At 34.7% G+C, this 26003-nt stretch overlaps 1 protein-coding gene across 1 annotated transcript in view; it reads left to right on the plus strand.

Moving 5' to 3' along the window:
• Positions 1–26003, plus strand: part of CABCOCO1 (ciliary associated calcium binding coiled-coil 1) — a 123986-nt gene that overhangs the window by 32767 nt on the left and 65216 nt on the right. The window contains exons 4-5 of the mRNA XM_047703443.1: positions 1666–1810; positions 6306–6378. Of these exons, the coding sequence (XP_047559399.1) occupies positions 1666–1810; positions 6306–6378 (218 nt within the window). The remainder of the gene's footprint in view (positions 1–1665; positions 1811–6305; positions 6379–26003) is intronic.

Consider the following 26003-nt stretch of genomic DNA (forward strand, 5'->3'; position numbering starts at 1 on the left):
GATTCAGATTTTTAATCCATTCATTTTTTAATTGCTTTTATCCAGTAGATATTTCATTTCTGAAGTTATCCCAAGAAAGTTTCAAAAGAAGCTGATCATAGGGAAAAAAGTGTACAATAATAATTGAGCTCCCCTTAGAATGATATAGGAAAGCTCAGTTATCCAGCAATAATTTGTGATCTGACATATATAAAGGATGATCTGGAGGGAGGCTATGAGAGAGGGACAAATTTCCATTCGTTAAACCAGTTTTTAATTGTTAACGTAGTTTGTTTCATTCTAATTCCTACAAATAGGAATCTAGATTAAACAAATTGCAAGTTGTGATTATAGTGTTTCCTAAAGTTTTTAATTGCTTTACTATCATTTTATCAGTAATCTGCGGTCATAACACATCCCAAAGTGAAAGGATAGCTGTGTAACCGGAAGTGGCTATGTCCAACAATTAGCTTATGTTCTCATAAATCCTGTGCATTACCCCCTCTTGCTGCCCTGAAAAATTCACTTGGTTAGCGAGAAGTGCTAACTGCACTGGTTTCCTGAGAGACATAGAAGTTTGGTTGGGACTGACCTGGAGGGAGGAGCTTACATGGAACAGCTCAGTGTTCCCTGGAGCCTTCCTCCAAGCCCCCAGTTGACACCTCCCCCAGGAAGCTGGTCCAAACGCCTTTGCTAGAGACTTTCAGCTCTCCACCTCCAAACTCTTCAGTTTTACATCTACACTCGTCACTTGTCAGTGTGTGTGTGTGTGTGTGTGTGTGTGTGTGTGTGTGTGATGTAATAGTATTTTGCCTGCCACAAGTAAAAATGAGCATAACTAAACAGGAAAAGAAGATGGAAGTTCCTATTTGTATCATAGACACTCTAAATGTTAAGTCTAAAGTTTTTGACATTTATCTACTTTTTTTTTCAACTGGACACATGCCATACAAGATACTTTTGCTTTTTTGTTTGTTTTTAGTTGCAAGAGAAGAGACCACAATCACTGACTTGTTTATTTTTGGTAATGGTGGCAAAGTGGTGTCAGCGTCACTCGGCGCTGTCATCTGGCTCTCACTACTACCACCAGGCATACATTTGAGAAACAGCTTACATAAGTTATAAGTCTGTAGCTTGGAAAAGAAAAAAATATCTTGATGTTTTACATAAAAATACATATTTCTGGCATCTATTGAAAATCTTCAGTCCCAAATTCCCACATGTTAACAATCAGTCAAAGCCAAGTGTTGGTTGACTCTGTTCATTTACATTTTCAGTTCTGATCAGCTCTCCTGTCTACAGTAACCGAATCTACTATGTAGGTCTTCCTCACCAGCTAATCCAAACAACTTTTTTTCATTTCCATATATACTCTTATTCTAAGATCATTAAAAAGCATATTTTCTATTTTAAAGTAATTTTTGGGTAGATTTTAACTTACCTTTGCATCTTAAAATGGAAACAAAGTCTTTAGACAATTGTGTTGCATTATATTGTTGGGTGTATCAGCTGCTATTCTTTTACACAAAATGTAATTATTAACCTATCATTAAAAAAATTGCTATTACCATTGTCCACACAAATATTGAAAAAGTAAATATTTGCACACTAAGGACATCTTGGATTATTTTTTTCCCAAAACATCTATCAAAATAATGCTTAAGACTTCCCTGGATCTTATTTTAGCACTGCATATGTCTTTGGAAGACAGCATAAAATGGCTTGGAGAAGTTATGGCTGAAACAGGACCATCGCATTCACAGAAAAATGAGGAATGGAATGTCTTTAATACAAAACAAGCCAATGCTGTCATCGATTACTTAAAAATCAGGTATGGATTTTCTTTCAGTAGCATGTATTTTTTCATTTCATTATCTTTTACAAAATGTCTATTAAATAAAAATGAATTCAGTTTTTAGATATTTACAGAATTTATACTGTAATTAACCCATCCAATAATGACATAATATTAAAATCTTTCATCCAACAAGTAAAGTTCAGGACATTGAGATTTTGGCTAGCCTCCCATTCTTAAAAAAAGGTTTGTATTTGATAAGTATAATTTCATCTGAAATTATAATAGATTATCCAGAAATTTCTTTTTTTCTCTGAATTTCTAATTAATATCACTTTATTAACAAAATTATTCTTTTAGATTAATCAGACTTAATTACAATAGACTATATTTTAGTAGTTGGCCTTGGCATCAAAATTTCACATTTTAGAATAACATTCATTTCCATTTAAACATTTATTTTAGATGTTTTGTATTAGAAATTAAAGAGATTTATGTGCAAGTTTCCTTAGGTTTATTATGTGCCCTGAAATATTTTGTAGTATTGACCAATTAAATTCATCAAGTTTTTCTTTATGCTTAGAAAATTACAGTGAATGGAGGGAAAGTGTAAATTACAGTGATTCTTCATTGGTGAACTAAGAAATCCTTTTATATAATCTGTCACAAGGTCTGCATTACAATCATGCACCTCTCCCAAGGGACATTTTTAGAGTTTACAAATATTTAAATAAGAGTTGGTAAAATCTTTCTTTTGCCTAACTAAAAGCTTGTACAGAATATCTCTTTTCCTCCATTACTATATACTGCAGTGTTTTCCAATTTTAAATTTTAAAAATTCCAAAATAAAGCATGCTGCATGATGTCCTAGACATGCTCATCATTTGCTTGGCAAAGATCCTGGCTGTTGTCTGGAAGCTTTTTAAATATTAATATGTTTAATTTGATAATGCTTATATACTGGTTTCTGGCAAGAATTAATAATAGTATTGATATAATATGTTTTTTATATAATAACACCTGATATAACCTAATTTCTTAGCATAAAACATATACTTCCTAATGCATGTCTGTCACTAAAAGCTACAGTACTCTTTATATCAATTAGAGTAAAGCAAGGTCCTTGTGTGGGAGGAAGGAAGGGAGTGGAAATTCAGAACTGGAGAATCTGTTCTCTGAGGTCTTTCTGCCCAATAGAATCAGTGGCTGAGGGGAATTCTCTGCACATTTATATAGCATCCTTCTTTCTCTTCTTTATCTATTTGAGACCACCAGGTCTCTCTTTGAAGAACACATTATTACATCTGAGCTCTAAATCTCAGAGGTTTATAGTGGGCACTGGGACTGATAGTTAACCATAACAGCTAAACCCATGCAGATGTCCTAATGATACCTTCTAGATGGTGAAAGATGACACCTCTTTTCTCTTTCGTCTTGTCTCTCTGGACAAACACTCATCAGTGAATTCTTGACATTTCATTTCAGAAAGTGGTTAAGTTAGGAAAGGATGTCAGTATTAGTCACCATTAAATGCTTACCAGGATAACTTTACTTACCAAAAATTTCTAGCCTCATTTCTAAAAGCAACAACAAAAAGTAGTATTTGAGAGATAGTCATGTAAAGTAAATCAGAACTATTTTTGATGCCATTAAATCTTCGTATTGTGATTTAAAGAAATTGTACATTTTAAGTGCATCTGTTACAAAAAAATAAAATATCAGTTAGTATGATATCTAGAATCGATACTGAAGTTGTATAAAGACAAATGTCATTTTCTACAATTCCTATTTAGAATGACTCATAGGCCCACAAATATAAATTTAATGGCAGTTAAACCATATAATATTTTTTATTTTAATGACTACAAAGAAGTTTTTTAAATATGAAGCTAACTCAATTATTGAAAGTATAAGCATGTTTCAATTTAATCTGATATTAAATTTACTCAACCAGTGAAACTCTCATCAACTTAGAGTAGTTTTTAGAACATGACCTATAGAACATGAAACTTAACTGGCAATAAAATTGAAATTTTATTTGATACTGTTAATAGAATCTAAATTGCATATTCCATCATGTGTCTGTGATTTGAAAAAAACTAATACCAAAATTCCTCTCTAATGTTATTGTAGGTCTGACCAATCAACTCATGTAATATATACATTGATATGTTTTATGTAATATAGACAAATATAAACGCTACTGCAGCTTGTCAATATAAGACATCATTTAGATATATGTGGTCCAAGTACACTTCTGTCATTGTGTATTCTACCCATTCATTGGGAATTAGGTAAAGGTAATGTGCACAGGCATTTCTCAATATAAGAAAATCAACACTGCCCCTCTGTGCACAACAGGGTATCCTATTTCCTGGCACGGAGCCCAGATGTCTTGACCCATTTTATTTCTTCCTTTGCTTTAGAACTAAGACAAGATGTTTAACAAAATAGTCTAGGGGTTTGAGTCAAGCTGGAAGTCTTCCTTCTAAAGGAAGAGAGAGGAAATGCATTCCCATAGCAGAGGTGTCACTTTGTTCCCATAGGAAGTCATTGAATAGTTCCTTGATAAAGTTAGAGAACCTCAACCAATATGGGGACCAGAGTGAGACAATGGAGGCAACTTATCCTAGCCCTGAAAAGTGCCTCCTCCGTAGGTGTCCTACTCCCCCCATCTGTCTTACACTAGCCCTGGCCTTGCCCCAACTTGTATCTTTGACCACTGCATCCAAGTCATGAATTTTATTTTCATTGCAAGAAGTAAATTTCCCGGGCACCTGGGTGGCTCAGTGGGTTAAGCCGCTGCCTTCGGCTCAGGTCATGATCTCAGGGTCCTGGGATCGAGTCCCGCATCGGGCTCTCTGCTCAGCAGGGAGCCTGCTTCCCTTCCTCTCTCTCTGCCTGCCTCTCTGTCTGCTTGTGATCTCTCTCTCTGTCAAATAAATAAATAAAATCTTAAAAAAAAAAAAGAAGTAAATTTTCCTTTTGGCACGAGACAATCTAATTCCTATATGCAATGAGGAGAATAAGGCTGAAAGATTATAACATTGCAGGAAGGAAGATTTATGAATTAACTTATTTGTGTAACATGAGATGGAAGGAAAATTTTATACTAATTCACTGAAAGGAAGTCAAGTTATTTCCAAATACCCTACAGGCTTCAATTTTTCTACTCAAAATCAGTTATTGCCAGTCTAATATTTTTAACCTTAAAGCTCTCTCTAGGTAAGCAATGTAAGGGAAGGAGAATTTGAATTTATTTTGCTTCATTGAATCATCAAACTTCACTAATCTTGATGTATTTTCTAGCCAACAAATCAAGCTAATGTCAAAAGCTAAGTTAGTTTTCTGAGTGTTGATGACTAATTTGAATATACGAGGGTTTTTTTTCCAAAAAAATTTAAAAACCCATGACTGAAGTCTGCATACACATCACTTTTTAATGGATTGTGTTAGTAGTGAAATCAACTGCTGATAAAACTCAGAGAGACCCAGCTGCCTGAGGATTTCTTCATTGATTTCAAATGAATTGAAACTTTGATCCATTACAGCGTTCAGGAGAAGTCATTATTATACATGCTCTGTAGCTACATTTTGCAAATGTTAATTTCTCAGTTATATTAAAATCAATTTTCTTAAATAGCAAAAGGCACCAGAGTGAAAGAGAAACCACTAGACAATTTTTTTGTTCTTGGGCATTTTGCTGTATTATGAGTCTATTAATTTTCCCAACCAGCAGGAAGAGAATTAGAAAAATCCAAATATTACCACAAACAGGATATGAGAAATCAGCCCTTCAGTAAATTTTTAACTCTCAATAATACTTCACTGAAATCTTTAAACTTACTAGAAAAACTTGTTTTAAGACTCCTATCCTTTAGCTCTTCACAGTTCTTATACACTGACCACCTAATATTTGTGTAGAAACTGAAGAATTATCTTTCTTAAATTAATTCCTCTATTTGACCTGTGATCAAATATTCTACAAGAAAACCAGATACCTTCTAAATGGATTTCAGTTCATGTTGCATCATTTTCAGGTGTTATCAGAGATTAATTTAATCTTGAAACAGTTTGAGAACATGAGAAGTAATTGATATGGAAGTAGATTATAGAATTCAATGCCATTCATTCCAGAGGAAATTGACTCCAGTTTGAAGCAAAACATGAAAAATAATGTGAAATTTAATGTTATTTAGGGGCAGTGCATTATTTGATTGTCAACCAAGAAAAGTCAAAATGTAGTCTAATTGCTCCCTTATCCCAAACCTCTCCACACATCACAGATTAATTTACTGATTTTATATTATGTACTGTGTTATACTGTCAATGTCTCAAAAGAGTAAATCATTAGTTTCTCACCATTTCTGGACAATTCATTTGGAATAAAAGATGTAGCTAACTCCATATTAGTGTTTAATGTTTTTCGTTTGATCATTATGAACAACTTTCCTTTAATAAATACTCTTACATATTTGTTTTCTTTCCCAACATAAGCTTATCAGAGTTGCACATTTATTTTGTATTTCAGCTTATTTCAACACTACAAGCTATATGAGTTTCTATTCTACTCCACCAGGGAAGAAATTGTGATAGGAACTGAGGTAAGTAATTTATCTAGATGAAACCAATTAAGCTGAATCACTTAATGCATGCTGATCAGCATCTGGATCTTTAACTGCTTAAAGCAACTTCTTGTCAAGATTACTCAAGTGTTAATATAACCAACTAGTAGTTTGCAAAAGGAATAATTACATAAAGTGAGCTTTGGATTAAGAAAATAAGATGTCTTTGGGCATTAAAAGCATTGTTAATCACATGTACTTTATGTATTTATGGATTATTTGACAAAGCAAAATTGAATAGGTTATGTATGTCTTCATACAAAGAAAATTTAAGGAAGTGAGATAAATTAATTGTTAAATCTCTTCTAATTTCACATTTTTTTCAGTCCACTCATTTTTTTAAGGTCTAATTCAAATCCCACTTCCTCAGTGAAGCAAATCTTCCTTAATTGCATCGCATCTCAAAGGAAGGGTATAGACAATGTCTTTAATCACATTCTATTATTTTATTCTAGTTTATCTTTTTCTGCTGAATACTGGGTACTTTTACTACACCAATAAGCACATAATGATGCACTATGCTACACACTTTTTAAAATTATTTTTTGTGGATTAAAATAGTCAACACAATTCAACTGTAATTTCCTTGAAGGCAAGGATGAGGCACTGTTTTTCTACCAAAGCGTCAAGTATAATGCACCATAGTGGCCCCTCAGTTGACACTATGTAAGTGATTCAGTGACATTGAATACAATGACATGTCTATAAAAAATTATCTACCTAAAGATACCTTGGAACAGCTTTACATATTAATTACAAACTCATAATTGCTATAAATAAATCCTGGGTAAGAAAACATCTTAAGGAGGCTAAAGATGCCATAAAAAGTGCTCCTTTTGTTGTCAACTACTGGAGAAGGTAATGTTGCCCAGAAGTACCAGACATAGAAGAGGCCCTGGTCACAAATAAAGAGTGAATATGGTATATTTACATGATCTTTTTAATTTTCTGGATATTAAGCACCAGGTGGAATGTGCAAACTTTTTTGTCTGCCAGAGTGTTGTTTTTCTGAAGTTTATAAAGTGCTTATTTCATAAACACCTAAGTCACTGTTAATCATCCTCCATGTGGGTACTTTTTCTAATGCTGGCCTTTTAAGTGAATTGAAGGAAAACAAGGAGCCCTTCTTGCCTTTGACTTTCCTTAAAATTTCTTCTTTGTGGGGCAACTGGGTGGCTCAGTGGGTTAAGCCTCTGCCTTCAGCTCAGGTCATGATCTCAGGGTCCTGGGATTGAGCCCTGCATCTGGCTCTCTGCTCAGCAGGGAGCCTGCTTCTCCCCTCCCTCTGCCTGCCTCTCTGCCTACTTGTGATGTCTCTGTCAAATAAATAAATAAATAAATTTTTTTAAAAAAATTTCTTCTTTGTGTTCTCCTCACACTATATCTTTTTTTTTTAAAGATTTTATTTATTTATTTGACAGAGATTACAGGTAGACAGAGAGGCAGGCAGAGAGAGGAAGGGAAGCAGGCTCCCCGCTGAGCAGAGAGCCCAATGTGTTTGAAAGTTTATTGTATTCTTGAAAAAGGAACTAATAGAAATCTCGGAAATTTAAAATAAGATTTGAAAACTTTTAATAAAGTATCAGGTATAATGTTGAAATCTAGAAAAAAAACATACTTAGAACTGTGAATTACCAATATTTACTTGAGGGGATGTAGAAAATATTAATAGAATGACAATTACATAAGACATTGAAAAATCCAAATGTAAAAATGGCTCCAGCCTTAGAAAATTTTACAGACTAGTTTCACCAACATTTCTAAAGTAGATAATTCCCTTTTATATAAAAATTATGACAGAGGATAGAAGGAGTTAGGGAGCTTTCAACTCATTCTTTGAAGTTAGTATAATTCTGAGAATGCTTTCAACTTATTCTATGGTTGACAATAAATTATAATCAAAAATAAAAAAGAATGACACAAAGTTATGGTCAATCTCAGGTATGATAATAGATAAAACAATCTTAAATAAAATATTAGGTGGTGGGGTTATGGACATTGGGGAGGGTATGTGCTATGGTGAGTGCTGTGAAGTGTGTAAACCTGGCAATTCACAGACCTGTACCCCTGGGGCTAAAAATACATTATATGTTTCTTAAAAAATTAAAAATTAAAAATAAATAAATAAAAAGAAAAAGAAATATTAGGAAGTGAAATATAGTAGAAGATTGGATGTTCGGATAGGATTTATTCCATATGTGCAAGGGTTGTTTAACAGTGGGATATCTATTAATGCAATTCAGTACATTATCAGCTTAAGAGGAGAAAAATCAAGTGACCATCTCAATAGATATGGTAAAGTATTTGATAAAATTAGACACCCATTTTTCACCTTAAAAAAACTTCAGTTAATCAGTAATATATAATTTTTCGGATGTGAGGGCGATCTGGCTGCGACATCTGTCACCCCATTGATCGCCAGGGTTGATTCGGCTGATCTGGCTGGCTAGGCGGGTATTCCCTTCCTCCCTCACCGCTCCATGTGCGTCCCTCCCGAAGCTGCGCGCTGGGTCGAAGAGGACGACCTTCCCTGATAGAGGAGAGGACCGTTCTTCGGTCAAGGGTATACGAGTGCTGCGCTCCCCTGCCAGAACCTCCAAACAAGCTCTCAAGGTCCATTAAAAAAAAAAAAATCAGTAATATATAATTTTTAACTGAGAATATACCAACACAAGAAACTCTCTAAAACCATCTTAATGACAACATTAAAATACCATAAGGAATAAGACAAAGCTGATTATTATTACCAACATTGCTTTTTAGTTCCTAGCCAATGTAATAAAACAAAAAACAAGTCAAAGTAGAAGAAAAAGAAAAAAGAAAAGTAGAAGAAAAGAAGAAAAAGAAAAAGAAAAAGAAAAAATTAAAACAAGACACAAAGTTTTTATTATTTGCGGATGGTATGATATGAATCCATCATTAAGAAAATTGTATTTTCTTATACATTAGTAACAGCTAATAGAAATAAAAAAGGATCACAATGATAATAATTAAAACCATACATTTTAAGAAATGACCCTAACAAAAACATGCAAGGATAATACAAAAAAATTAAGTAATTTTAGTAAAGTTAATTGGTTTTGATTTTGAGTAAATAGAAAGTAAAACATGTTCCCCGTTGAGAACACTCAATTGATGAAGACATCATGTCATTCCAAATTGGCCTGTAAACTCAGTGTAATCAAAAAGTGCCATGATTAGTGTGGTACTTTACCAAGTAATTTTTTTAAAAAAAATTTTATTGTGGAACATTTCAATCAAATACAAAATAAAGGAATAGGATATTAACCCTCATATATCCATTACCTAGCCTCAACAAGTATGATCTTGTGGCCATAATGGTTAAGTATTTTAATATGTGATTCTAAAATATAATGAATTTAAAGTAACTCTTTAAAATCATCACATATGCAGTTAATGTTCAAAATTATCTTATAACTTGTCTGTATTTGTGTTTTATGTATCCATATGTTTGTTTGTATGTTTTTTGAAGTAGCACCCAAATAAAATATCCGTATTGCAATTAGATTCTTATGTCATTTTAAATTTATAGGTTCACTATTTGTATTTTTTTATTTCCTTATAATTTGTTGAAAAGTCCACATCTGCTATCCTATAGAATTTTCCAGAGCCTAGTTTACCAATTGTGTTCTTGTCCTATTCTTAACATTTCTCTATCTTCCGTATTTCTAGTAACTGGATAGTTAAATGTTGGAAAACTGACTAAATTAAAGTTCAAATGCTTAGAAAGAAGAATTTACAGGTGGCTATGTTCAATTATATTAAGAGGCAAATAAGGTTTAGTTTTCTTTTTGGTGATGTTAGCAACCACTGATCATCATTACTTAAATCTATTATTTCATTAAGGGTTAAAAATGGTGATATTCTACTTCATCATTTTTTTTTTTGTTGTTTATGAGCTGGATACTTATATGAATAGAAACTTCCTCTCTTTAATTATTTGATTAAATTGAGGTACGGTTCATATAGAAAAGATAGGATAAGTGCTAGATTTTTCTCCTTTCTTCAATAGTTTTTAAAACAGTAAGTTGGATTTTTAGTATCCTCCAAAATTGACTGGTAGACTGCATGATTCCCCCCAAGCACCTCAAGATTCTTGGATACTAATTCCTGAAACCTCTGCATATGTAGCCTTGCATGGCAAAAGGAGCTTTGCAGATGTGACTAAATTAAAGGATTTGAGATGGGGAAATTATCCTGGATTATCTAAGTGAGCTCAATGTAATCATAAGATTTCTTATAAAAGAAAAAGGGAGAAAGGAGAGTCAGAGTCAGAGACAGGGAGATAAATTTAAAGATGCTATTACTAGCCTTAAAAATGGAGGAAGAAACCAGGAGCGGAATTAAGGTGGCCTCTAGGGGAATGGATGAGGCAAGGAAACAGATTCTCCTCTAGAGCCTCTGGGATGAATGCAACCCTGTCAACATGTTAAGTTGAGAACTTCTGACATCTATAACTGTAAGATAGACCTGTGCTGTTTCAGGCCACTCAGTTTGTGGTAATTTGCTATAGCAGGAATGGGAAACTAATATAGACTTTGATATAATAACATGCATTTGTTGCATTTTGATCTATTTTAATTACTATTTTTATTAATGCTCAAGTTGTCTCTCATCTTTGATCAATGATCACATTGATCTGTTTGCCAATCCCTGTCTGAATACCATATTGTTTTAACATATTGTGCTGGTATCTGATATGGCAATGCCTTTTCCTCTTCCTCCTCCTCCCTTAATCTTCCTCCCCTCTCCACTTCCTCCTCCTCCTCCATCATCATCATTATCATCATCATCATCATCATCATCAGTATTTGATTGATTGTATAGTTCATTATATGATAGTTTATATTTCCATCAATATGAAATTTGGAATTAAACACATGTGTGTGTTTCTAGTATATAACATATACAAGTATTTAGAAAAGTGACATTTAAAACCAGTCAGGAAACTAGAGATACAGTAAAACCCATCAATGAAACTAGAAGCTGGTTTTTTGAAAGAATCAGTAAGATTGATAAACCATTGACCAAACTAATCCAAAAGAAAAGAGAGAGGACTCAATAAAATTATGAGTGAAAAGGAAGAGATCATGACTAACACCACAGAAATAGAAACAATCATCAGAAATTATTATCAGCAGTTATATGCCAATAAGTTAAGCAACCTAGAAGAAATGGATGCATTCCTGGAAACCTATGAACTTCCAAAACTGAATCAGGAAGAAATTGACAACCTGAATAGACCATTATCTAGTAACAAGATTGAGGCAGTGATCAAAAGCCTCCCAAAAAGCAAGAGCCCAGGACCTGATGGATTCCCTGGAGAATTCTATTTATTCTTTTTATGAAGCAAGTATTACCCTAATCCCCAAACCAGGCAGAGACCCCACCAAACAGGAGAATTTCAGACGAATATCCCTGATGAATATGGATGCTAAGATTCTCAACAAGATTCTAACTAATAGGATCTAACAGTACATTAAAAAGAAATAAGTCAAGCAGAGAGAGTCAAGTATCATATGGTTTCACTTATTTGTGGAGCATAACAAATAGCATGGAGGACATGGAGAGTTAGGAGAAGGGAGTTGGGGGAAATTGGAAGGGGAGGTGAACAATGAGAGACTATGGACTCTGAAAAACAATCTGAAGGGTTTGAAGAGGTGGGGGAGTGGGAGGTTGGGGGAACCAGGTGGTGGGTATTAGAGAGGGCACAGATTGCATGGAGCACTGGGTGTGGTACAAAAACAATGAATACTGTTATGTTGAAAATAAATTTTAAAAAATGATGATTAAAAAAAAAAAAAAAAAGGTTATCCACCATGACCAGGTGGGATTTATCCATGGGTTGCAAGGGTGGCTCAACATTCGCAAATCAGTCAATGTGATAGAACAAATCAATAAGAGAGAAGAACCACATGATCCTCTCAATTGATGCAGAAAAGGCATTTGATAAGATACAGCATCTGTTCTTGATTAAAACGCTTCAAAGTATAGGGATAGAGGGAACATTCCTCAACTTTGTAAAATCTATCTATGAAAAACCCACAGTGAATATCATCCTCAATGGGGAAAAGCTGACAGTCGTCCCTTTGAAATCAGAAACACGACAAGGATGCCCACTCTCACCACTTTTGTTCAACACAGTACTAGAAGTCCTAGCAACAGCTATCAGACAACAAAAAGAAATAAAATCTATTCAGATCGGCAACGAAGAAGTCAAGCTCTCTCTTTGCAGATGACATGATACTTTATATGGAAAACCCAAAAGACTCCACTCCTAAACTACTAGACCTTACACAGCAATTCAGTAATGTGGCAGGATACAAAATCAATGTACAGAAATCAGTTGCTTTCTTATACACTAACAATGAAAATACAGAAAGAGAAATTAGAGAATCGACTCCATTTACTATAGCAAGAACCAAGAACCATAAGATACCTGGGAATAAACCTAACCGAAGAAGTAAAGGATCTGTACTGGAGGAACTACAGAACACTCGTGAAAGAAATTGGAGAAGATACAAAAAGATGGAAGACCATTCCATGCTCATACATTGGAGAATAAACATTGTTAAAAGGTCTATACTGCCTAGAGCAATCTATACTTAAAATGCCATCCCGATCAAAATTCCACTGGCATTTTTCAAAGAGCTGAAACAAACAATCCTAAAATTTGTATGGAACCAAAAGAGACCCCGAATTGCTACGGAAATATTGAAAAAGAAAAACAAAACTGGGGGCATCACGTTGCCTGACTTCAAGCTTTACTACAAAGCAGTGATCACCAAGACAGCATGGTACTGTCACAAAAAAAGACACATAGACCAGTGGAACAGAGTAGAGAACCCAGATATGGATCCTCAACTCTATGGTCAAATAATCTTTGGCAAAGGAGGAAATATACAGTGGAAAAAAAGACAGTCTCTTTGATAAATAGTGCTGGGAAAATTGGACAGTTGTATGTAGAAGAATGAAACTCGACCATTCTCTTACAACCATACACAAAAGTAAACTCAAAATGGATAGAAGGCCTCAACATAAGGTAGGAATCTATCAAAATTCTAGAGAACATGAGTAGTAACCTCTTCGACATTGGCCACAGCAACTTCTTTCAAGATATGTCTCCAAAGGCAAAGGAAACAAAAGTGAAAATGAACTTTTGGGACTTGATCAAGATCAAAAGCTTCTGCACAGCAAAGGAAACAGTCAATAAAACAAAGAGGCAACCCACGGAATGGGAGAAGATATTCGCAAATGACAGTACAGACAGGGCTGATATCCAAGACCTATAAAGAACTCAAACTCAACACACACAAAACAGATAATGATGTCAAAAAATGGGCAGAAGACATTAACAGACACTTCTCTAATGAAGACAGAGTTCAACACATTCAACAAGTAATGGCTAACAGGCACATGAGAAAATGTTCATCATCAGCAGCAGAGAGATTCAAATCAAAACCACATTGCACCAGTTAGAATGGCCAAAATTAACAAGACTGTAAAAAACAAGTGTTGGAGGGGATGTGGAGAAAGGGGAACCCTCTTACACTGTTGGTAGTAATGCAAGTTGGTGCAGCCACTTTGGAAAACAGTTTGGAGATTCCTTAAGAAATTAAAGATAGAGCTACCCTATGACTCTGCAATTGCACTACTGGGTATTTACCCCAAAGATACAGATGTAAGGAAAAGAAGGGCCACATGTTCCCCAGTGTTCATAGCAGCAATGGCCACAGTTGCCAAACTGTGAAAAGAATCAAGATGCCCTTCAACGGACAAATGGATAAAGAAGATATGGTCCATATATACAATTGTGTATTATGCCTCCATCAGAAAGGATGAATACCCAACTTTTATATCAACATGGATGGGACTAGAAGAGATTATGCTGAGTGAAATAAGTCAAGCAGAGAGAGTCAGTTATCATATGGTTTCACTTAGTCGTGGAGCACAAGGCATAACACAGAGGACATAGGGAGATGGAGAGAAGAAGTGAGATGGGGGAAATCGGAGGGGGAGACAAACCATGAGAGACTGTGGACTCTGAGAAACAAACTGAGGGTTTTGGAGAGGAGGGGGTGGGGGGATGGGTAAGCCTGGTGGTGGGTATTATGGAGGACATGTATTGCATGGAGCACTGGGTGAGGTGCATAAACAATGAATTTTGGAACACTGAAAAGAAATAAAATAAAATGGAAAAAAATAAATAAAACAAAAACCAGTCAAGATAATGGGCTATGTGTTTGATTTTAAAAGTTAGATTTCTACCTCACCCCAAACTTGGAAATGAGTCTAACCTATTAAGAGATTTATTTTCTATAATAGCAGACATAATGACAAATTATAATTTGGCCCCATGCTTTTCCTGATAACAACTAGAAAGACTGAACAGGTTTGTTTTGTTTTGTTTTGTTTTGTTTTGTTTTGTTTTTTTAAGACTTGAACTGTATGGTAACTAACATACCTCAATTAAAAAATACTGTAAAAAATAAACATTAAAAAAATATTAAGTGTTTGAAAGTATATGTTCTAGATAAGTTCAAAAAAATTGGGGGCCAAACAGACACATGAAAAAATTGCTCAACATAACCTGGCATCAGAGAAATACAAATCAAAACCACAGTAAGATACCACCTCACATCAGTCAGAATGGCTAAAATTAACCAGTCAGGAAATGACAGGTGTTGGCAAGAATGCAGAGAAAGGGGAGCCCTTCTACATTGTTGGTGGGAATGCAAGCTGGTGCAGCTACTCTGGAAAGTAGTATGGAGGTTCCTCAAAAAGTTAAAAACAGAGCTACCCTATGACCCAGCAATTGCACTACTGGGTATTTATCCAAAAGATACAAATGTAGTGATCCGAAGGGGCATGTGCACCCAAATCAAATGTTTATAGCAGCAATGCCCACAATAGCATCTATACACACACACACACAATGAAATACTGTGCAGCCATCAAAAAACCCCAAATCTTGCCATTTGCAACAACGTGGATGAAACTAGAGGGTATTATGCTAAGTGAAATAAGTCAATCAGAGAAAGACAATGATGATTTCTCTGATATGAGGAATTTGAGAGGCAGGGTGGGGAGCCACAGGAGGAAGGGAGGGAAAGATGAAACAATATGGGACTGGGGAGGGAGACAAACCATAAGATACTCTTAATCTCAGGAAACAAACTGAGGGTTGCTGGAGGGGAAGGAGGTGGGAGGGATGGGGTGGCTGGGTGATGGACATTGGGGAGGGTTTGTGCTATGGTGAATGCTGTGAATTGTGTAAGACTGATGAATTGCAGAGCTGTACCCCTGAATCAAATAATACATTATATGTTAATTTAAAAAATGGGGGGGGGGGGCAAAGTAGTGAGCCTGGCATTTGGAAATGTTTTGGTGGACAAATGGTGCTAGGAGAACAAAAACTGGAGGGGAAGGGAAACATAATAAATCCAACAAGTTGCATGTTGGGACTCCAAAGGACCACACTCAAAGAAATCAGCCCTGTCATAAACTGAACTTCAACTTCAAATTATCTCAGGTTTTTGTAGATTTAAAGAGTATCAGTGTGTAGTTCCATTAACCTCTTCTGTAGAGTAAAACAAACTCATGCTACACTTCAGATAATATCAATAGTTTTTTTTTATAACCAGTATCTGCCACTCAGTAAAATTATGAGACACACAAAAAATAGAAACAGATCCATAAGTGTTTCCAGTTGTGCAGTTATTAGTCATACACTGTAAAATAATTATGCTTAAGAAATAAAAAATATTCTGGAAAATAAAATATAAGATAGTGAATTTCAGCAGAAAATTAGAAACTATTAAAATACTAAATGGATATTTTGGAATTAGAAAATATAATAATTGAAATTAATAACCAGGGGCACCTGGGTGGCTCAGTGGGTTAAGCCCCTGCCTTCAGCTCAGGTCATGATCCCAGGTCCTGGGTTCGAGCCCCGCATCAGGCTTTCTGCTCAGCAGGGAGCCTGCTTCCTCCTCTCTTTCTGCCTGTCTCTCTGCCTACTTGTGATTTCTCTCTGTCAAATAAATAAATAAAATCTTTAAAAAAAAAAAGAAATTAATAACCAAATGGATGTATTTAACAACAGGCTAGTCGTGACTACAGAGAAAACTGGTAAATTAGAAGATTAATCAAAAGAAAATACCTAAGATGAATTATGGGTATGCAAAAGCATAGTAAACACTAAGAGATATAGGAGAATACTGACAGAGTGAAAAGGTATGCCATAGAGTAACTGAAGTCAATTCCACAATAAGAAGATAGATACAACATTTAAAATTAATTTTCTAGAAATAATAAGCTTTACACCACTTTAGATTTTATTCACCTCTAAATATACCATAGTAAAATTCACATCTAAACATATAATAGTAAAATTTCTAAAAACGATAGATTGGAGTAGTTTCCAGATCTGCAGGTAAGGAGTTTGAATTCTCCACTCTATCCTAACAAAGAGTAAAAAGCTGAACAGACTGAAAATGAACAACTTTCATGGATACATATGAAAGGGAAGGACACAGGGCAAATGGCTTCCCCCAAGATTGGAGAAACAGGCAAATTCAGGTCATTGTGGCTTATTGTAATAGACTTATGAGTAGAAACTGCCATGGGAACCAGTGCCAGGGTAAGAAAGCCTGAAATGTAATTGATGAACTGTTGGAAGCTCAGTGCCAACAACCCTTGAGAGTTAAAAACTCCAAATGGGCCCAGTCATGAGGGGCCCCACTACATTCTGAGATTTGCCCTCCAGAGCATGATTAGAAATCCACAGTAAATATTGAGAAAAATACCACTGTACTTCTGGCAGGGGGAAAGGAAAAAAGAGCCACTTTGAAATATGCCAGACCACTTAGTTATTCTTAACAAGACCTGCACTCAAGGGAAATGAGTTAACCAGAGCCTAACCTGCTGAGGGTATTATCACAGTCTGACCAACCTGTGTAAATGGAAACACCCAGCTCCAGCCCACTCTAGCCACCTGTCCCATCTAAGTAGGGAGAAAAAAGCAGAAATTCTTGTGAAGTTTGCAGTCCTGAGGCACAGGCTACCTAAAAGACTGATATGTTATCATAGAACCATAGAACATGTTCTCTACCCTCATGCTTTACCACCACATTACTGAAGGCCAACATACAGTAGTTTCTTTTGCCATTTTACTATTTATATTAGATCCAAAAGATGAAATACTTAGGTATAAATTTAAATAAATAAGTACAAGATCTATATGAGGAGAACTATAAAGTTCTGTCAAATGAAATCAAGAACTAAATAAATGGAAAGATATATTCCATGATCATGGATAAGAAGACTCAATATTGTTGTCAGTTTTTCTCAATGTGATGCACAGATTAAATGCAATCACAGTTAAAGTCTCAAAAGTTATCTAATGAAGATCAAAAAATTCATTTTAAAGTTTATGTGGAAAGACAAAAGGGTCTGAATAGCCAATACAATGTTGAAGAAGAAGAAAATTGGAGAACTGACACTACCTGAATTCAAGACTTACTATAAAGCTAAAATAATCAAGACAGTGTGGTACTAGTAAAGGATGGACAAATAGATTAATAGAACAGAATAGGGAACTGAGGAATAGACCTTTATAAATATAAATATTTATAATATAAATATTGATCTTAGACAAGAAAAGCAGTATAGTAGAACAAAGGTGACCTTTTGAACAAGTCATGCTGAAACAACCGGATATCCACACACAAAGAAATGAATCTAGATACAGAACTTACACCCTATACAAAAGTTAACTCAAATGGATCACAGATATAAATGTAAAACACAAACTATAAAACTCCTAGAAGATAATGTAGAAGAAAACCTAGATGATCTTGGGTATGGTGATGACTTTAAAATACATTAACACACAATTCATGAAAAAAAAATGATTTAGCTGGACTTCATTAAAATAAAAAACTCTTCTGAGAAAGTCCATATCATGAGACTGTAAAGATAAGCCACAGACTGGGAGTAAATATTCACAAAATATACATTTGATCCAGAATATACAAAGAACTCTTAAAACTCAACAATAAGAAAACAAACAATCTAATTATAAAATGGTCCAAAGATCTTAACAGACTCCACACCAAAGAAGATATACAGATGGCAAATAAGCATATGAAAAGATGCTCCACATCATATTTCATCAGGGAATTGCAAATTAAAACAACAATGGGACACCACTACACACCTATTAGAATAGCCAACTGAAACACTGACAACAGCAAATGCTAATAAGGTTGTAGAGCTCCCTAGTGCATTCCCAAGAAGTATTGAGACACATTTTATAAATTAAGTGCAGGCATATAAACATGTTTCCATACTAATATATTGGCAGAGAGAGATCATCTGGGTGTTTACACAATAAAAGACTGAATAGAAAAAATAGGTGAACTCCCAATCCATAAAATTAAATACTTTGCAAGTGTGTTGCTGCCACGTTTTAAATATAAATTAGGTTTAGCTGAAAAGTAATTTATAGAGTAAAAATCTGGTGTTGTGTTATAGCATCCCAAATTTTTCCTAAGAAAATAAAATTGATATCATGAATTATGTATACATAGTACATTTTAAAAATATTTATTCATTTTAATTTTACCAAAGTGACAACATATCAAATCTTGGATCATTTGTACTTTCAAAGGCTATATATATATATATATATATATATATTTATACACATATACAAATATATATATTTAAACACACACGTACATATTTGTGTTTTAATATAAAAACCTTACATGATTGCTTTGATAGTTTCTCTAATTTACAAAATGTAATAGATATAGTTTTATTTTTGACTGTTTAAGCCAGCATACTTGATATGTTCCAGAATTTTACTTTATAACACGGACTTCTTCACATAGAGCCCCTCTGCACAACTCCAGGAGGCACCATTCCATTGTAGTCTATATGATTAATGGAGTTGTGCATTGTACAAACTGCAGCTGCTATGGAGGCCCTGTTTTCACAAGTGGTACTGTAGCAGAATCTGATTATTATAAATAGGGTATACTCAGAAAGATATTTAAAGAGAATGATAAATATACCTAAGTGGATACCTTGCCTAGAGTCATGTTTTGGCAGCCTTTCATAACCCAAAATAATACCACTTAAAGCCGGCAAATGTAGAAAATTCAGACCTCTCTAAAATCAGTGAATGTCAATTGTATATAATTTCATTTTCTGAGCACTTATTCCTAAAGCAAAAACAAAATAAAGAAAACACTTTTTTCTTTCTTATTTCAAAGCCCACACAGATTATGGGTGTTAATGACACTGCACTTAAAAATTGTTAGCTTTGGGGGGAAAAAGTAACCAGATAGGAACATAAATTTTATTTTCTTTCTTTAAACTATAAAGTTACAGTGTCCTGAATAGACAAAATATGAGACTTATGTAAACACTCACTCTTTTAAGGGGAAAAAAAAAGCAGCAAAAACAACATTGCATGTCTGATCATATTTTGAAAAGGGGAAAGGCAACTGAAGCGTATCTATAAAGATACCTTTTTTCTATTCAGTTTACCCTTGAGATGTAATGTACCTATCAAAATAATCTAAACTTATCCAGATGATATTTTTAATCTTGAAAAAAGACTTTTTTTTCTTGTTGGATGATCCTATTAGCAAACTGCTGGAAGGGAAAATCATACAGGACATAATTTGTAGTTTGACCTACTCACACTGGGTGTTGCTAAAGAAAATCAATCAGAAATTGTTGTGTTAAAATAACTCTATCTGCTCTAGCTGGCATATGTGACTGACTTTAGAATCTATCATTTAAAGAAAATGGTTGACGTTTGGGTATACAATTTATCAAATTTCACTCTAGTCCTTTTTCTCCAAAGCACAGGAAAATAATCATCCCTCCCTAAATATAAATCTTTTAAGAGAAATTCAGAGATCTGTCTTCAGTAAAATAACTGATAAATAGCAGAGCATAATTTAAAGATGGTTTCCATCACAGATCACATGGCGCCTAAACTCTTGAACCTGTCACTCAAGTCTTTTCATCAGTTGGCCCACTAGCATTAATCTCAGCTCCTCTGTGACCAGTTTTCTGATTGGTCTTTTCATAATTACAGGTTTCCTGCTTACTGCTGCCATGAAGTAAACTCTTTCTACCGCCTGAAATGCTCCCCAACCTCTCTTTTGCCGAACCCAAAGCTATTATTCCCTTACAGCTCAATTTGAGGAACATTTCTTTTAAGGAATCAAAGATAGAAAAAGAAAGGAAGAAAAGAAGAAAAGAGAAAGGCAAGAAGGGAAGCTAGAATGGGTGGAAGGAAGGGAAGGAGGGAAGAGTACTTTCAATCATTACATTTTTATTTCCTCATTATTAAATGCCTTCCAAATATAGCACTATATCTTGGGAACTAATTACATAGCTCTGTGAGATCAGAGCAACTGGTTTTTTTCTCTTGTTTTTCTCAGTATAGGAACTATTTTTATTTACCTAATGTTTTGGCAATTGTTTACTGAATCAATGAACATAAAAGAAGGGACATTTTTTTCATTGGCCAAACCCAAAACATTATATTTGGGGCTATTATTTCAGTGTGTAATTTTAAAAATCTGAGTCACCCCTTTTAAATATCAGTCATTCAACCCAATACCAGAAAATTGAAAGTTGATATAGAAGAAATATGCTTACATTACTCATTTTTAATTATGAAGATTCTACTTTATATGGACCACCTAGGGAATGTTTATTGAATAATGGGAATGTCCATTATAAATTGAGGCTACTAATATAGTAGTATTAAGACACCAGAGGCAACTAATGTATTGACCACATCAAAAAGTATAGCTGTTTTAGGGGATGGGAACACCACAAACAGAAATCGAACAAACCCAAAAAATAAAATTTATACTACAAATGACAGAAAGGCATAAACAGACTTAATGTTATACATAATTTCTTATAAATCAATGAGAAAAAGGTGACCACTAATAAAAAATTAACAGAGCATATTTAGAAGAGAAGATATAAAAAAAGCCAATAAATGTATATAAAGATTTTCACACTAGGACTCAAAGAAATGCAAATAGAGCTAAAATGATCATATTCCCCAAAATTACAATGGTAACATGCTGTCTTGTGAGAGTGTGGTGAACTGACACTCTCATATACTGATGGGAGGAATGTAAAATGGTAAACTCTCCAGAGAGCCGTTTGACAAGCTATATCAAACTTTAAAATGTGTTTACCTTTTGAGCCAACAATTTGAGTTTGAGTTTATCCCAAAGAGGAAATCAGACAATAGGCAGAACTGTTTATTTGTATACAGTAGAAAAAAAAACTATAACACCCAAACTGTGAATTACCTAAGTGCCTATCATTAGAAAGCAGTTTTATAAAAATATGTGGTGACTTCATATAATATATTGCAGTCATTATTAAGAATACTCATATAGGATTGTGTTTATGATGGAAGATTATTCACATTATGTTAAGTAAAAAAAAAAGACTACTGAATGTGTTTATTGTGATTGCAGTTTATAATTTTTTCTCTCTATATATGTATATATAGAGAGAATACTCCCTGAAGGACAGACATCAAATCATTAGCTACAGTCATTTGATAGTAATAGTATATACCACATAGTATCTGCTTTCCCTTTACGTTTGTCTGTATGTCCTCAAATTTTTTGCAGTCAGCGTGTATTACAGCATGTAGCTTTTTCCCAGAGTGAAGACTTAAACTATATAAGTTTTATCTCATTTCCTTTTATTTTTCTTATTCAGCATTATTTCTTCTTTTTCTTGCTTATTTAACTTTAAAAGATTGCATAACATTATGAAAATGTCTGCTTTATTTTGAAGAGATGCATTTCATGTTTATGTGATTAGGCAGTGTTCTTTTTCCCTAAAGCAAAAGGTTCTATTGCAAATGATTTAATTGTTACTCGAGGATGAGCATCTTATTATTCATGAGTTATATAAATCACCAAAATGTCCACAGTGATCACAACAAAACTTGGAAAACAAGGATGCTAGCTACAGGGAGTTACTCTATTACTTAAGATATTATCTGGCCAATAGATGGCAAGGAGTGGCAGGAGAATGGAGTCTAAGAAAAATTAATGTCCCTATTTTGTGATTACATACTCAGCAGAATCCATTAATAATCCAAGCTTCTGATTTAAAGAAAAAGTGCTCTTTTCATTCTTCTCTAAGATGTCTGGACATGTCTAAAATAGATTATATAATGTTCAGAGCCCGCATGTGAAAAGGAGCATATTCAAATCATAATGTGTTCAGAGAAAAATAACCTGGATTTTCCATGACCAGAGGACTGACTCTGAAGAAGAAAAAGTTCAGAGAAATATAATAACTATCTTCAAATCTAAAGATCTGGCAAGATAAAAAGAGATTTGTCTTGTCTGTTTGACTCCCAACTGGCAGACCAAAGACCAGTGACTGGCTATTCTGAAGGAAGATTTTGACTGGGTATATGCAATCACTTTCTAAAAAATAGACATATACAAAAATGGAAAGTTATGGAAAGGCAGGGGCTTATGCCTTCCACACTCTGATACTAGCAACTCCTAGCCACAGATCCTGGCAAACAAAAGGCACTTACAAAATTTTATTGAGTGAATTGAGAGGTAATAAATTTTATCTTCATTGAGTGTACTCTGATTCAGCTATATGATTATTTTGGATATTTTGTAAAATAGTTTATAGCATTAGATAGGAGATTGAGTCAGATCATCTCTAAGTGTGTGGCTATCCATCCCCAATTTTTCTAGGATTTTCTAGTATAATTCCAATTTAAACTATTTTGTCCTGTTCTTCCCTTGAGTATAATACCAAATGTTGTTCTTGTTAGTAAAGTTAATAAAATTTATGATGAGCCAGTCTTACTCTAGGTAGCATAACTAATAGAATGACAAAGTAGATTCCTTTCTACAGGCTGGAAATCATGTTGGACTGCTATAGTTGGTGTGGATAGAGAACTACAGTTGTTTATAACTAGGAAGTCATTTGCTATAAATGTATAGCTAGCTCTATCTTGGTGAATGCAGACTTAACTGTTACACATTTCTGTAATCAAACAAAGCCAATCAAGATTGTATGTAGAGTAACATATTTTTATTGATTATTTTCTTTAAGAAGATGATTTTGGTCACAGTTCTATACTATTGGGTCATACATATACCATAGCATGTTTCCATAGCATTCAAGTTTGATTACGAGGCCAGACTTAAGTCTTCGTGTTTGACAGATGGTTGGGAATATGCAAGTAAGTGTGCATTGTGCTGAAAAGCATGCAAGTGAAGAGTCAATCAAGAGAGAATAAACATGCTTAGAAAGAGGCCACCTTATTGGTATTCTGACTACAGAATCAAGCAACTTTCTATGCAAATTATGCAGCTGCATCAGCACCATTGACACTATAGGAGTAAAGAGGATAAAAATCCCAAAGTTTTCTGTGGCAAACTAGCTCTGTGCTTTATCAAGGAAATAATATAAGGGTAGGTGAGGTAGAGTGTTTTTTGTTGGTTGGTTGGGTTGTTTTTTTAATTGCTTATTTCTTTTCTTTGCTTGAAGCACTAATGACCATAGCAAACGTGGCAAGTTTAACTGATGAATATAGAGTTTCATAGCTCCCAGAGCATGGCTTTTGGACTAATAGGAATTTAGATGGGAACAGCAACCTACTTTCCCTTATTTCAGGATTAGCATGCCTGCTGGTACAGACAGAATTCTGCCAATGTTTATGGGTGGAGTGTCTCTCTCTCTCTCTCTCTGGCTCTGTCTCTGTCTGTCTGTCTTTCTGCCTCTATTTCTCTCAAAAGAACAACCAAGTTGGTACAACAACCCATTATTCAGAGAATGCTTTTCGGTCCTTATTCGATACTCAGTAACTTAAAGAATTAGGACATTTTAACTAAAGAGATCAAGAATTTTAGATGGGTAGAGACACATAGAACTAACAGTTAAGTGAACAGATATTTTTGCTCCATTTAAACAGCAAGAAATCAAACTCGAATTATCTTTTTTTTCAATAAAAAGCAAAATATATAAACATCACATATTAATACTTACAATTTAAAGCAACTCTTCTATGAAGCCATTCCTGACTTCCATAAGCCACACTGAATCCTCCCTTCCTACTGACCACTGTTGGGATTTGACATTAAGGCATTGCACTTTACAGTGTTAGTTTGTATGTCACCTGACTATGGAGGGGGTTCCTTGCCTTTTGAAACACACACACACACACACACATACATGCACACACACAAATACACATGTACAAAAACACAAACACAGTTGATTCCTAGGAGCTAGAGGGAAATAGTTAATCTTTATATTGTAAGCTTTCATTAAAAGGTCAGCCCAGACATTATGCATCTGGATATATCTGGATATTTCCCTGCCCCTTCATGTTTCTTCTATCATTCTTAAATATATGTACACAAGTTCCTTAACACTTCTCCATTCAAGAGCTGAAGCTTAATTTCTCTTTTTTAATGCAGGCTGGATTTAATGACTCTCTTTTAGAGAACAGAATATGGCAGAACTGACGGGATGTCACTCCTAAAATTAAGCTATAAAAGAACTGTGGCTTCCATGTTGTAAATACCATAAGGCTTGCTTTCACTCTCTTGATATCTGCCTCTTGAATCATTTGCACTGGCATAAGCCATCCGCTGTGTCATAAGGACACTCAGGAAGCTTTTGGAGAGGCCCACTTGTCTGGGACCTGAAGCCTGCCATCAACCACATGAGTGATGTAGAAGGAGGATCCTCACCCCAAGGTGAAATGATTACAGCCTTGACCAACAGCCTGACCGGTGAGAGCCCCCGAGCCAAAACCACCCAGCTGAGCCAGCTTCAGATCCTGACCCATAGAATGGTTGACTTTAAGTGTTTAAGTGATTTTGAGCTGCCACATTTGGGGTAATTTACATAGCAACAGATAAGTAACATATTTCCCATTTATAGCAATAGCTGAAATCTCTTTTTCCTCCAATTTCAGTCACCCTCCAGTTCTCACATCTTCATCTTCTTTCGTTGTCTCCTCCCCTTTGTCAGGCTGCTCTTGCACAACACACTTGTTCTACTTTGATGGCTCTTCACTCTTAGGAGGCCTCCTGGAGTTGAAAAAAGATCAAATTCTCCACTGTGAATGGCTCATATCCCAAATTAGATTGCACATAATAGGTGCTTAATAAATATCTCTTCATAGTATAACCAAATTTCAATTTCTTCTGATTTGTGCAAATAAAAATCATTCATTTGAAAAAATAGTATTTTCTTATTAGGTCAGACAAGAATTATAAAGAGAAGTGTTTAAGTGTTTGAAACTAAGCCTTTCATAAGCAAGGCTTACTAGTAACTATAAAACCTCACCTGGTACCTGAGCCAAGCAGATATTGGACTCAGTGCCCTCTTTGGCTTCAGAAACCAGAGATAGTGTGCATTTAAGTTCCACATGGGCAAAGCTCAACAAGTATTTTGCCCTGAGGAAAAATTGTAGGTTCAAGATCACTGTCTTATAAATGCTTATAATGCAATACCAGTACCATACCAGT

The sequence above is a fragment of the Lutra lutra genome, chromosome 14 (assembly GCF_902655055.1).
Source record: "Lutra lutra chromosome 14, mLutLut1.2, whole genome shotgun sequence".
NCBI lineage: Eukaryota > Metazoa > Chordata > Mammalia > Carnivora > Mustelidae > Lutra > Lutra lutra.